This window comes from Carya illinoinensis, chromosome 9, assembly GCF_018687715.1.
Source record: "Carya illinoinensis cultivar Pawnee chromosome 9, C.illinoinensisPawnee_v1, whole genome shotgun sequence".
In the NCBI taxonomy this organism is placed as follows: Eukaryota; Viridiplantae; Streptophyta; class Magnoliopsida; order Fagales; family Juglandaceae; genus Carya; species Carya illinoinensis.
In genome coordinates, this window is record NC_056760.1 from 14,448,936 (window position 1) to 14,460,745 (window position 11,810).

The 11,810-nt window shown below is 36.2% G+C and overlaps 1 protein-coding gene and 1 long non-coding RNA gene across 2 annotated transcripts; both read right to left on the reverse strand.

Moving 5' to 3' along the window:
• Positions 1 to 483: 483 nt before the first annotated feature.
• LOC122276837 (glutaredoxin-C9-like) lies at positions 484 to 891 on the reverse strand. The gene has a single exon (XM_043086734.1). It carries the CDS (start codon positions 889 to 891, stop codon positions 484 to 486), a length of 408 nt encoding a protein of 135 aa, XP_042942668.1.
• On the reverse strand, positions 891 to 2,416 carry LOC122277409. Its single transcript, XR_006229002.1, has 3 exons — positions 2,017 to 2,416; positions 1,359 to 1,449; positions 891 to 1,268 (listed from the first exon to the last, which is right to left on the reverse strand). It is a non-coding gene; the product is annotated as an uncharacterized LOC122277409 (long non-coding RNA).
• Positions 2,417 to 11,810: the final 9,394 nt, after the last annotated feature.

Genomic DNA, 11,810 nt, shown 5'->3' on the forward strand with positions numbered 1-11,810 from the left:
AATCCGATCCCCAAATTTGCTTCTAAAGAAAATAGTTTACGACTCCCAAAGGAGTTGCTGGCACTTAGGAATAAGAAGTAAAAACAAATCTAAAGTTCGGACATCATGCATGTTTCAGTTTCCGAGGGTCGAGCCTTCATGCAAGAAAATAAAAAACGCAAGCTTGCCCAACTCTTGCACCTATCTTAATATAACTCTTTTTTATATATTTTTTTTTCTTTTCCAAGTAAAGAACGAGAAGACAAAGAAACAGAGCTCCGATCATTCTGTCACTCGATCCGTACCTTGTACAAGAACACGGGTACGTACGCAACAGAGGTTACTCATGATAAGAAATAGGCAAAGACTGTCTTAGTGGGAGAGAACGTAAGATGGCTGCATATAAGAGTAAAACCAGATGAAAAAGGAGAGTTAAGATCACAAGCATACTCCGGTCATCATTGTCAGTGAAAAACATGTATCCAATGTGGGCTATGAATTAAGTCAGAGCCAGAGAGCTCCAGCGTCCTTGAGGAGAGGCACCAGGCTGCCATTGATGTGGCAGGCCATGAGGGATTCCACGCCTCCCAAGAACTTTCCCCCGACGAAGACCGCCGGAATCGGTTGCTGGCCGTCTTGGCAGACCTCGTATAGGACGGCCTCGATTTCAGGACCGTTGGCGTGCTGGTCGAGCTCAATGACTAGGGGCCCGACACCGAGGCCGCGGAGAAGTTGCTTGGCCACGGTGCACATGCAGCACCCGCTCATGCTGAACACCACGACCGCGTTCGACGCCGCCAGCTCTCGCACTAGCTCGTAAGGGCTCATTCCCAACTTCACGGATGCTGCTGCGCCACTGTTGATGGCAATGCCGTGGTCCATTTGGATTCCTGATTTCTTCGCGACCTGCATGGTTCGTCTGGAAAACTCGTAGAATGTTACTGGCTTGGATGCAGGGAAACAAAAAAAAAATCAATGATAAATGGATAACGTCTATATATGTATGATGAGAGGTAAAGAGTAGCTAGATAGAAGAGTCCGAAGTTCGCTTAAATTGGAAATGAGAGAGAAATCAGGAGGGTGCCGAGAAAGAAAAAAAAAAGTGAGAGAGAGATCAGGGAGAGAAATGAGGACGTTTCCTAGGCTCTGAAAGTTTGAAGGAGAACCGAAGGAGAAAAGAGCGAGTGACGATGATTTATAAGGTATTTGACCAACGATCTGTAGTGAACGCTGTAAGTAGGGAAGCCCAACGAAGAGAAAACATTGCCACCATGTAGATCAAAGGTGTCCTAGGGTTTTCCAATATATAAATTAGCATCTAGAAATTTGTACAATAAAGATAAAATAAAAATAAAAACAGAGATGACAGAGAGTGCTACCTGAGGAAGAGGGTGAAAGGGAGGGAGCTGTGTACCCGGCAAACTCTGACGGCTTGATCTCTGCTTCTTTCTTCGGCAATACGGACACGCTCTATGTGTATATATATACACACACCAGATCAGTATATGCCTTGGTATAGCTTTTTGACGTGCAGATATTTAGAAGAAATATGAGAAATAATATTTCAAGTTTGTAACTTACGTGTAAGCTTAAGATTCACGTAAAAAAAATTATTTTTTTAGTGGTAAATTCTAATAATATTTGTGAAATATATCTAAAGTTATTGAAAATTGTATTCGGACTATAATGCTCAAATATTAGACAGAGGAAGGTAGATATATAGCTTAAAAAGGGTTTAATAAAACGAAACCCAAAGAATGACAGCCAGTCATGCTAAATCGTTTTGTTTTGTTTTCACGCGCATATATATGCACCGGTCAAAGTTGAGACCGAGACACGTAATTATCCATTCCACAAATCCATCAACGATAGTCACACATAATCAACCGGGACTCATAGAAAGGGACCCACCAAAGGGAAAAGAAAGGTGGAAAACAAACCCCGCAGCAGTACCAAAAATCCCAACCGTAAAAGTTCGCGTTTACTCACACAAAAACTGGGGGAGAGAGAGAGAGAGAGAGAGAGAGATGTACGTACCAGCTAGCGTTGCTTACTATAGCACTGTGACTGTCTTTTAACGCGTGAGCTCTGGTACGGAGCTTTTTCAACGGCAAATGGTTGAACAGATCGAAACTCCTAAAGTTGGCAATTGCTACAGGCTGGGAGGAGGGAGAGGATGCTTTGTTTAGGCGGAGAGGGGTTCCGACAAGCCGACAAACAACTCCTGAAACGCCGTCGTTGGACTGTCAGACTATCGTTGTCGTTACTTCGATCTGTCCTCCTCTCGAGGACAGTGACGCCGTCGGTTTATGCCAGTCTTCTCTCTCTTTAGGAATGGGGAGATCCGACGCAAGCCATAGACCGGTACCACCCGTTCTTACCGATTTCACTAATTAAAAGCACAATTTATTGACAGTGAAATGATTTCTATAAATTCAAATAGAAAAATTTTATATAATTTTTTCTAAATAAATATATTATATTTAAAAAAATACAAAAAAAAAAAAATTATTTTTCAATATAAAAGTTGTTAGAAATACAAAAAATCTCATAAAATGATTTCACATATTAACGTGGTACACTATTTCTTATTTTCTTTCCTTTTTTATTCCCTCTCCCCATATGGCTCTCTCCTCCTCCCCTTTCTCTCGCCAGCTATGTCTATCCCCCGATGTGGTTTCTGATCTCCCCCAACCAATAGACGAAGGAGGAGAGGGAAGAAGCACGAGAGAGGAGGAGAAAGAACAAAATAAAAAAACAAAAGGAGAGAGAGTGTTTCACAATAGTGTATGGAATTCATTTAAGTTTATAATATTTTCTACTTTTTATTCTTAAAACTTATCTTTTAAAAAAAAAAAAAAAAAACTTGTTATCACTTTTATCCTTAATTGTTATTTTCGTCTTCGCATTCCTTGATTTTTATTGTTTCGTTTTTGTTTTTGTCGTCAATGTCGACCAAAGATTTATCACACCAACCAGGTTCTATAATATTACTGCACACTTTAACCGACGTAAGACAATTAACTATAAAAGGAGCATTTAAATACTAGGACTTTCAGATGGCGTTTTGGTTTGTTTCCAATATTGCACAGCAGTTAATACTACCAACTATCGGATCGTAGTCCTTTTCAGCAAAGTTATGTCGTGAAAGGTAGCATCATGACTCCTTTAATAATAATTATGTATAGATCATGTCATTGAATGAATAATCATTAAAGCATTGTCTGTTTTCACAATTCCTCTTAATTTATCTTATCTAATTTAATCTGATCATTATAATTATTTCAAATTTTTATATAAAATAAAATAAGCAATTTAACTTTTTCAAATTCTAAAATAAAAATAATATTAAACGAATATATTCTAACAATATCTTATTCAACTTTTAACTTTAATCTCAAATCTACAGGCAAGCAGATTCAAAGCCTAGTTTAAGTACTGATTAATTTTTTATTTTGTATTAGTTAATATGAATGATTTTATTTGAATGTCTCTATATCACACGTGATTATTACACATGACATTATCATATTTTGATTTAAAATTTAAATCTTACAAATAAAATTATACTATATAAATAGTATTTAATGTACATAGAGACTTTCAAACATAGAGCATTGAGCGGAGAAAGAGGGATACACATATATTGGACTCTACAATATTTATCGTTGATCACACGTACTGTAGTTTTTTAGGATAGGATTAAATACTTAACAAATATTGTCTGGCTAGTTCACTTCATACATGTGTTTATCTATCTCTTACTTAAATTTTTCTTAACAATTTAAAGAGATTTTGATCGCATTTTGTATGCTTCTCCAACACCACAACAAACATTGAACACATAAAAAAACACCTTTACTATGCTTTAATTTCTCCCCTCACAATAGATACAAAAAAAACTTCGGCACTGGCCGTATTGCCTTGGGCTGCTATATATCATTGTTATGATGATCATTATTATCAATGAGAATCTACTTCTCGTGCAATATCAAGCTCGTATGTCTATACCAACCAACACATTTAGTTGATCAAATTTGGTACGTACCCTAATTTTGGGGCCACACATCATTTCATCTCCAACTTAGCTAGCTTCAGTAATTGCTCTGCGGAATTCTCTAGCATGCATGCAATGACCGATCAAATTCAGATTGGGAATGGTATTGGTCTCCCAATCCTCCATCTTGGGACAACCCAACTAGTACTCTCTAAACCCTCTCTTTATTTTCAATTGCATATTGTTTTACATGTTCCTCATTCGAAAAAATCTCATCTCTGTTAAAAAATGAAATGATCAAGATACAAATATATACCAGCTTATTTGAATTTCACCCTCACTATTTTCTTTTTAATCATCAGGCTACGGGGAAGGATATTGCTCAAAGGCCTGCAGCCAAGATGATCGTCGCTCCATAGGTGGCTTCTTTGTTTTTGTTGATGACAATATTATCTTCTGGAGCCGCAATAAATTGGCCAGCCACCATAGCTCAATCCAACACGAGGTGAATAAAAAGCATTTGTCATTACTGTTACTGGGCTCTCATAACCATCTGATATTCTCATTGAACTAGGAGTCCTTGTCTCTCATTCACCAATACTATATTGGTGTGGATATAGATGATCGATGCCATGCACTTACCTCTCCCCCAATCCAATTTTCCATGCCGGAACTAAGCATGTTAAAATTGATTTCCATTTTGTCAATTCGTGAGATATATGGTGGTACGCATGCAGCAGATCTCTTCACCAAACAGTCTCTGATCTCTCCCGATTCTCTTCATGACTTTTTTTATCGCACAAGCTCAATGTTACACACCTAACGTTTAACTTGAGGGGGCATGCCAACAATACCTCCAGCTCAGCAACAAAGACACCACTTCAAGATCATCTAACCAAATTCAAGCCTTGGATAGCAGTCATTAACATTATCATCATATAGTTTAAAGTCGTGAAACTTTTAATCCTTATCACTTGTAACTTTTCTCATGATCTCTGTTACATGTTATCTATAAATATTTGTGCTTATCCTTTGTTGAGGTAAACAAGCATTAGTTTATCAGACATTTGATCTCTAATCATGCCATAAACGATGCCAGTATCCAGATCCTGGAGATTGAGAAAATCATTAATCCAAACAAGAAACTTTTATAAAAAAGCAGAAGACTCAATTTTTCATTCACCAATTACCAAAATCATATTCAGGTTGATGCCTACAATGATGAATATCGATTTATCAGAAAATCTTACAGAAACAAATTATGAAAAAAATTAACTAATAAAATGAACAAGCACATCTGCGACCAAGAACTTGGTCCAGCAAAAGCATTTCTGCTATAGTGACGATTAAAACTGTAGAAAAAAAAATGTGTATTACGAAACTATCAATAAACCCAAAATTAACTTCCTTTCGTCGCTTTGATTTGGTAATTGGGTTTGAAGCCACTCTCCGAGATTCGTTGAGTCTTCCTTTAATCGATCGTGGAAGAACTCCGGTGTGACGATGGATCAACCGTTTAAATCCCAATTGGAAATTTAGAAACGTACTCGATCCTACCCTCGACTATGCATGCAAGAAATAAGCCGGATTATAGGCCGAAAACATGCTCTTATGGGGTTTGAAACGTAAACACGCCAACGTGAACACAGTGTAGACTGATCCCATAGCCTCGCCCAAAATCTCACAAAATAATTTTGATTCTGGCTCGCCAATACAACTGCCGACTGCAGATATGCTGAGGCTGCATGCTTCACCAGCTGGTTCTTGATGGCGATGTTCGAAGAGTCGAAGTCATTCCCCTCTTGATTTATCATGGAATTCTTTGGTGGTGAATTCAGTATGATGTCCTTCAAGCTTGTGTACTGATGATCCTCGTCAATGTCTGCAGAGTCCCTGCTCATTGTGGTGTTATTTCGGCCTAATTTTAATAAAGGTATGTTTTCTAGCTTTCGGATTTCTCTGCCCATCGTTGATTAAAGCCAGGAGATCGATCTCGTTTTGGATGTAAATGTGTGAATGAAACTGGACGGGAAATTATGAACGTAGGAGGAAAACACGTTACGGACGTCGATCAATATCTGTGCTGAAGGATGTTGTTTCTTTTCGTTTGTGTTTGTGCATGAGAGAGAGAGAGAGCGAGAAGAGAGAGAGAGAGAGATATTGGAGTTTATGTGTTTTTGTGGTGGAGCAATGTCTGTTACGGGACGTGCCTATAATAGGAGTTTGACCCGGCAACTGTGGGGGGTTAATATGCTTTTATTTTGGGGCATTAGCTGCTGCATGTGTCAGCCAATTTCAATGGAAGTTCTACCTTTGCGGAGATTCTTTTGTTAAAGTCCCTTCAGTCTCTAGAAGATATTGAACTCTTCATGACTTGCATTTTGTCATATATTTATCTTATGATCATGAGTTTACGTATCTATCTTCTATATACTTATTCATAAACCTAAAATACATATGGATCATTAATATATCAGAATTAATGTTTTAATCGATCCCAAAGAAATTTTACGAAAGTAACTTAGTTTCACGTGATACTTCATATTGTAAACTTGAATAAAACCATGTCAATTTGTTAAGTTTATTTTAATGAAATTTATTTATATGTAGTTGTAGCTCGTCTTAATATAAACATCTAGCAACCTACGGCTACAATCCTCGGGCAACTCGTTTGATATTTTTCGGTGAAACCATGCATGTATATATTGCATGAAATTAATTAATAGATAGTATGCAATAAATAACATGAAGACGCACCAGCCAAAATAAAAATGTTTGGATATTTACTATTGGATAGCCAGAAAACAAGTATTGAAGACAGCCGAAAACCCAGAAAATCATTACCAGAACAATAAGTACTAGGTAACAATATACCTAACATTGAAGACGTACAGCCTCATTTTAACTAAACATACTGCGCGCCATTGATCTTATAATGCATCTGTAGTAGCAGGCAGAGCTTCAGCCTTTTATGCACCAATGGTGCTTTAATAGGAGAGACAGCATGCAGAAAAAGGAGCATGAGCTGTTGCCAGACTCATGGCTAGACATAGTATCTTACCTGCCGCGAGCCGAATGCTTATGTATGTATGGACTTAATTTCCATGGCAAGTGTGCGCCATTGAAAAAATTAAAAAAAAAAAAAGAAAAAAAAAAGAGCTTCTTGCTATATATTTACCAGCATTTATGCACACAGTACTCTCTCACACACACACAATCCCGGGTTTCGCTAATTAGTGTAGAACCAGTCAACAGTAATTATAATAAGATGAAGTAAATAAAGGGGCCGTCAGAAGTTAAAGCGTACGGATTTTAAAGCTATTTGGTGCAAATTGGTGTGGAGTGCAATTGCCTCTCATATCTGCAGGGTTCAGAGGAATGACTCCCACTTTAGAAGAGGTTTTGACTCAAGTCATCAAGTGGAAGATTAAAAGTCAAAAGTGCAGAATTAGTACTGAATCAGTGAATCTATGATAAATAGTACTATTTGGGTTGTAATTGGGTAATAAGTTTCTGAAATAAGTACGTAGTTTAATTAGTTTGTGGTTAATTTGTTGACTTGTATTTTCAGAAGTTGAGTTGTAGCTTTTGCTGCTTGTGTGTTGGTAGCAGCTTTTGTTGTCTTGAATTGTAGCCATGTACCTTGCTTGTTGCAGGATTAATGTCCTGCCTATGTTGAATGTGTTTTGCTTTTCGATGCTCAAACAGGCCATATGTATTTTTCTCTTGCCATCATTCCATTAGCAATCACTTTTGTTATCTATTTTTGTTTTCTTTTCTAAAGTAGTACGTTGGCAGTTTGCAATAAACAGATAGAAAACAGAGCATGAAGAATTAATTAAATGGGGTAGAGATTGTTGTCTCATGAAGTATCCATAGTCAGACGTTCGAAGCTAGCTTCAGTCATTCAAGGCTTCAATGAAGCAAATACATTAAGATAAGATATGCTCGCTGTTGAGGCCCAATTGATCTCCCGGGCCATTTTCTGCAACTTTTGGAAAACACGTGGACAAGCCCCGGGTCACTTTTTGTACTTAGATTAACTTTTGATTCTTTGAATCACTAAACTAACTTTACTCTCCATCAATTTGTTGAGTTGCAATGCACTCAAATGAAAAAGAGAGTCGTAGGTGTCATTGCTTATGAGAAAATGAAATGAAATGAAAAGGAGATCGAAGTCTTCTACTTGGATTCTAGTCTTTGATGATATGCACATGTCAAGTACTAGTAGATCCTAAAGATGCGAGTGGATTTACTTTTGTGGATCAAAGTGATGGAAAAAGAAACTTTAATTACGTATGGCCACATGGATCGTACCATATTATGCAAAAGTCTTTAATGTAATATTCAGAAAATGTTCCCCCCCTCTGTTTGCAGACTAGATGGGATTGACAGCATGCACTTTTTCTGCATCAGTAACAGCCTGAATTTTTATACGCTGTATTCTCAGAGCATATTTGTGTGTTACAAAACGTTTAATTTAGGGTTAGATTGCTTGTTGTGTTTTGCATAATTGCATATGCCAAAATAAACTATGGCTATTGATGGTACTAAATATCATCCTAGGTTTTCTTTGCCTAATATTTCTTTAGAACCAACGGTATATCGGTATATTTATCTCAAAACAATATTAGATGATTCTTTTGTAACCCTCGAATTTTGTGTTAGAGGTTAGACTAAGAAAGATGTTCGTAAATGGGTAGCCCATGACCTACCTTTGCAGTATCCCCATGGGTAGGAAAGTTAGAAACAGTTAATTAACTTTTTAACCACCACATCATGAGTCTCTTTAAAAAAGAGTCATTCTATCTATACAACATCTTGAGCTCTTGGTTTTTTTTTTTTTTTTTTGAAAGGTTGAGCTCTTGGTTTTGAAATGTAGAATCATTTAAAAGAATTTTAGTAGCCTTCTAAGTGATGTAGAGGCGCAATCATAACAATACCGTGAATTCTAAGACGAGTGAAGATCTGAACTTATGAAAATTTTGCTCCACTCGAAATAATTCGAATTAATCTTATTTAACAAAAGAGATAAACATATAAATAGATATTACTGTATTTATTAAACATTTATCCTCATTTAGTTACACAGTTGAGATCAAATGATATCAAAGTTGAATGAAACATTGTTAGAATATAATTTTTTAATATTGATTTTATTTTAAATTTTAAAAAAATAAAATTATATATTATATAATGTGTGAGAGTTTTAAAAAATTGTAATAATCAGATAAGATAATTTATATTATATAACCAAACGAGGTCTTAATAGTTTAGAAGACTTGAAATAACCATATTGCGTGTTAATTTTCTCTATCAAGTCTACCCCATATGTGGGGTTATTGACAAGCACTGGCTTTTTAAAGTTTGCTTATACAAACTTTGAAAGTGGATGTTCTTTATTGAAAAACACGAGCTTTGAGGAAAAGGAGGTTGTAGGTGGACAAGGACATCATCTTAGTTTAGGGATTATAAGAATGATTCAAAATTTTTATATGGTTGGATGAAGAAATTTAAGCATTTTAAAGATTATTATAAAGAAAAGTTTCAAACAAAGAGCAGAGCTTTAAAAATAACGTAAGTTTTTATTGTCTGGTGTTACTATATTTGAGAGCGGTCATAGTAATGACAATAATGACAGGAACATAAATAATTTAATAATAATGATATTTGAATTCCGGATTTGGATGGTAGAAAATCCTAAATAATTCAGAATTGCACAGAATTTTAAACCAAATCAGAGATCAAATCAATATTATTCAGAGTTTCAGACATTCCAAATTACCGCACAACATATCAAATCTCACTTCAAAATCATTCTTCCAATTACTACATTGAAAAAAATGGAAATTGTTATAAAACTATCGAAAGGAGAGAGAGATAGAACTCAGAGAAGTTATGAAACTTATGAATTTCTTAAAGAATTCAACGATATATATAGGCGTACAAAGGGAACTATGCAAGTTACTATGTAATACTATGCTGGCACTGTGCATATTTACTATGCAGTACTATGCTGGCACTATGCACTGTCCGATGTCGGCCATTTACTATGCCGGTTACTATGCAGTACTATGCTGACACTATGCGCACTGTGCGATGTCGGCCATTTACTATGCCAGTTACTATGCAGTACTATGCTGGATACAATTTTACAATGTTATTTTACAACACTCCCCCTTTGGATGACCACATATAATGAATATGCCTCGTTAAAACCTTGCCAAGGAAAAACCCTGTGGGAAAAAAAACCAATGGCGAAGGAAAAAGAGTACAATATTCATGTGTACCGTAAAATGCTTTAAGATTGCCTCATTAAAACCTTGCGAAGGAAAACTCAGTGGGATAAAACCTTAGCGAAGGAAAAAGAGTACAATCAGCATAAGTCTTCAAGACGTTACTCCCCCTGAAAAGTGCATGATAAAAGGTCTTCAAGTCTCCGCATTCCAATGTTCTGCACAATCTTCTTAAATGTTGCAGTTGGTAATGCTTTTGTGAATAAATCTGCCAGATTATCACTTGATCGTATCTGCTTGACTTTAATTTCACCTTTTTCTTGAAGTTCATGAGTATAAAAGAATTTAGGTGAAATATGTTTGGTTCTATCACCTTTGATATATCCTCCTCTAATTTGAGCAATACAAGCAGCATTATCTTTGTATAAAGTTGTTGGACTATCATTAATCACTGGAAGACCACACTTTTCTTGAATATGTTGGATCATTGATCTTAGCCAAATGCATTCTCGACTTGTTTCATGAATTGCAATGATCTCTGAGTGATTTGAAGATGTAGCAGATAGTGTTTGTTTGACAGATCTCCATGATATTGCAGAATTTCCATAAGTAAATACATATCCAGTCTAAGATCTACCTCTGTGTGGATCTGAAAGATAACCTGCATCTGCATATCCAACTAATTGTGGACTTGAACCATATTGATAAAATAATCCCATATCAACCGTACCTCGAATGTATCGAAGGATATGTTTAATGCCATTCCAATGTCTTCGAGTTGGTGCGGAACTATATCTTGCAAGTAAATTAACTGAAAATGCAATATCAGGCCGAGTGCAATTTGCAAGATACATCAGGGCTCCAATTGCACTGAGATAAGGTATTTCAGAACTAAGAATTTCTTCATTGTCTTCACAAGGACGAAATGGATCCTTCTGCACATCAAGTGATCGAACAACCATTGGAGTACTCAGGGGATGAGCTTTGTCCATGTAAAAGTGTTTCAAGACTTTCTCTGTATAATTTGATTGATGAATGAGAATTCCATTTGGCAAATGCTCGAGCTGCAGGCCGAGACAAAATTTCGTTTTGCCAAGATCTTTCATTTCAAATTCATTCTTTAAATATGTAGCAGTTCTTCTGATCTCTTCAGGAGTTCCAACAAGATTTAGATCATCAACATAAACCGCAATAATAACAAATCCGGAGTCTGATTTCTTAATAAAAACACATGGGCATATTGGATTATTCTCAAATCCTTCTTTCAATAGATATTCGCTAAGGCGTTTATACCACATGCGTCCGGATTGTTTTAACCCATATAAAGATCTTTGAAGCTTAATAGAATACATACTTCTAGATGTACTCAGATTAGAAGCTTCAGGCATTTTATATCCTTCAGTGATTTTCATATATATGTCATGATCTAATGATCCATATAAATATGCGGTGACCACATCCATCAACTGCATATCCAATCTTTTTATAACTGCCAAACTAATCAAATATCTGAATGTGATTGCATCCATAACAGGAGAGTATGTTTCCTCATAATCAATCCCCGGTTTCTGCAGGAAACCTTATGCAACAAGTCGTGC

Bases quoted from the DNA above. Each gene is read 5' to 3' on its own strand.
- LOC122276837 (XM_043086734.1), bottom strand. From the start codon at position 891: ATGCAGGTCGCGAAGAAATCAGGAATCCAAATGGACCACGGCATTGCC.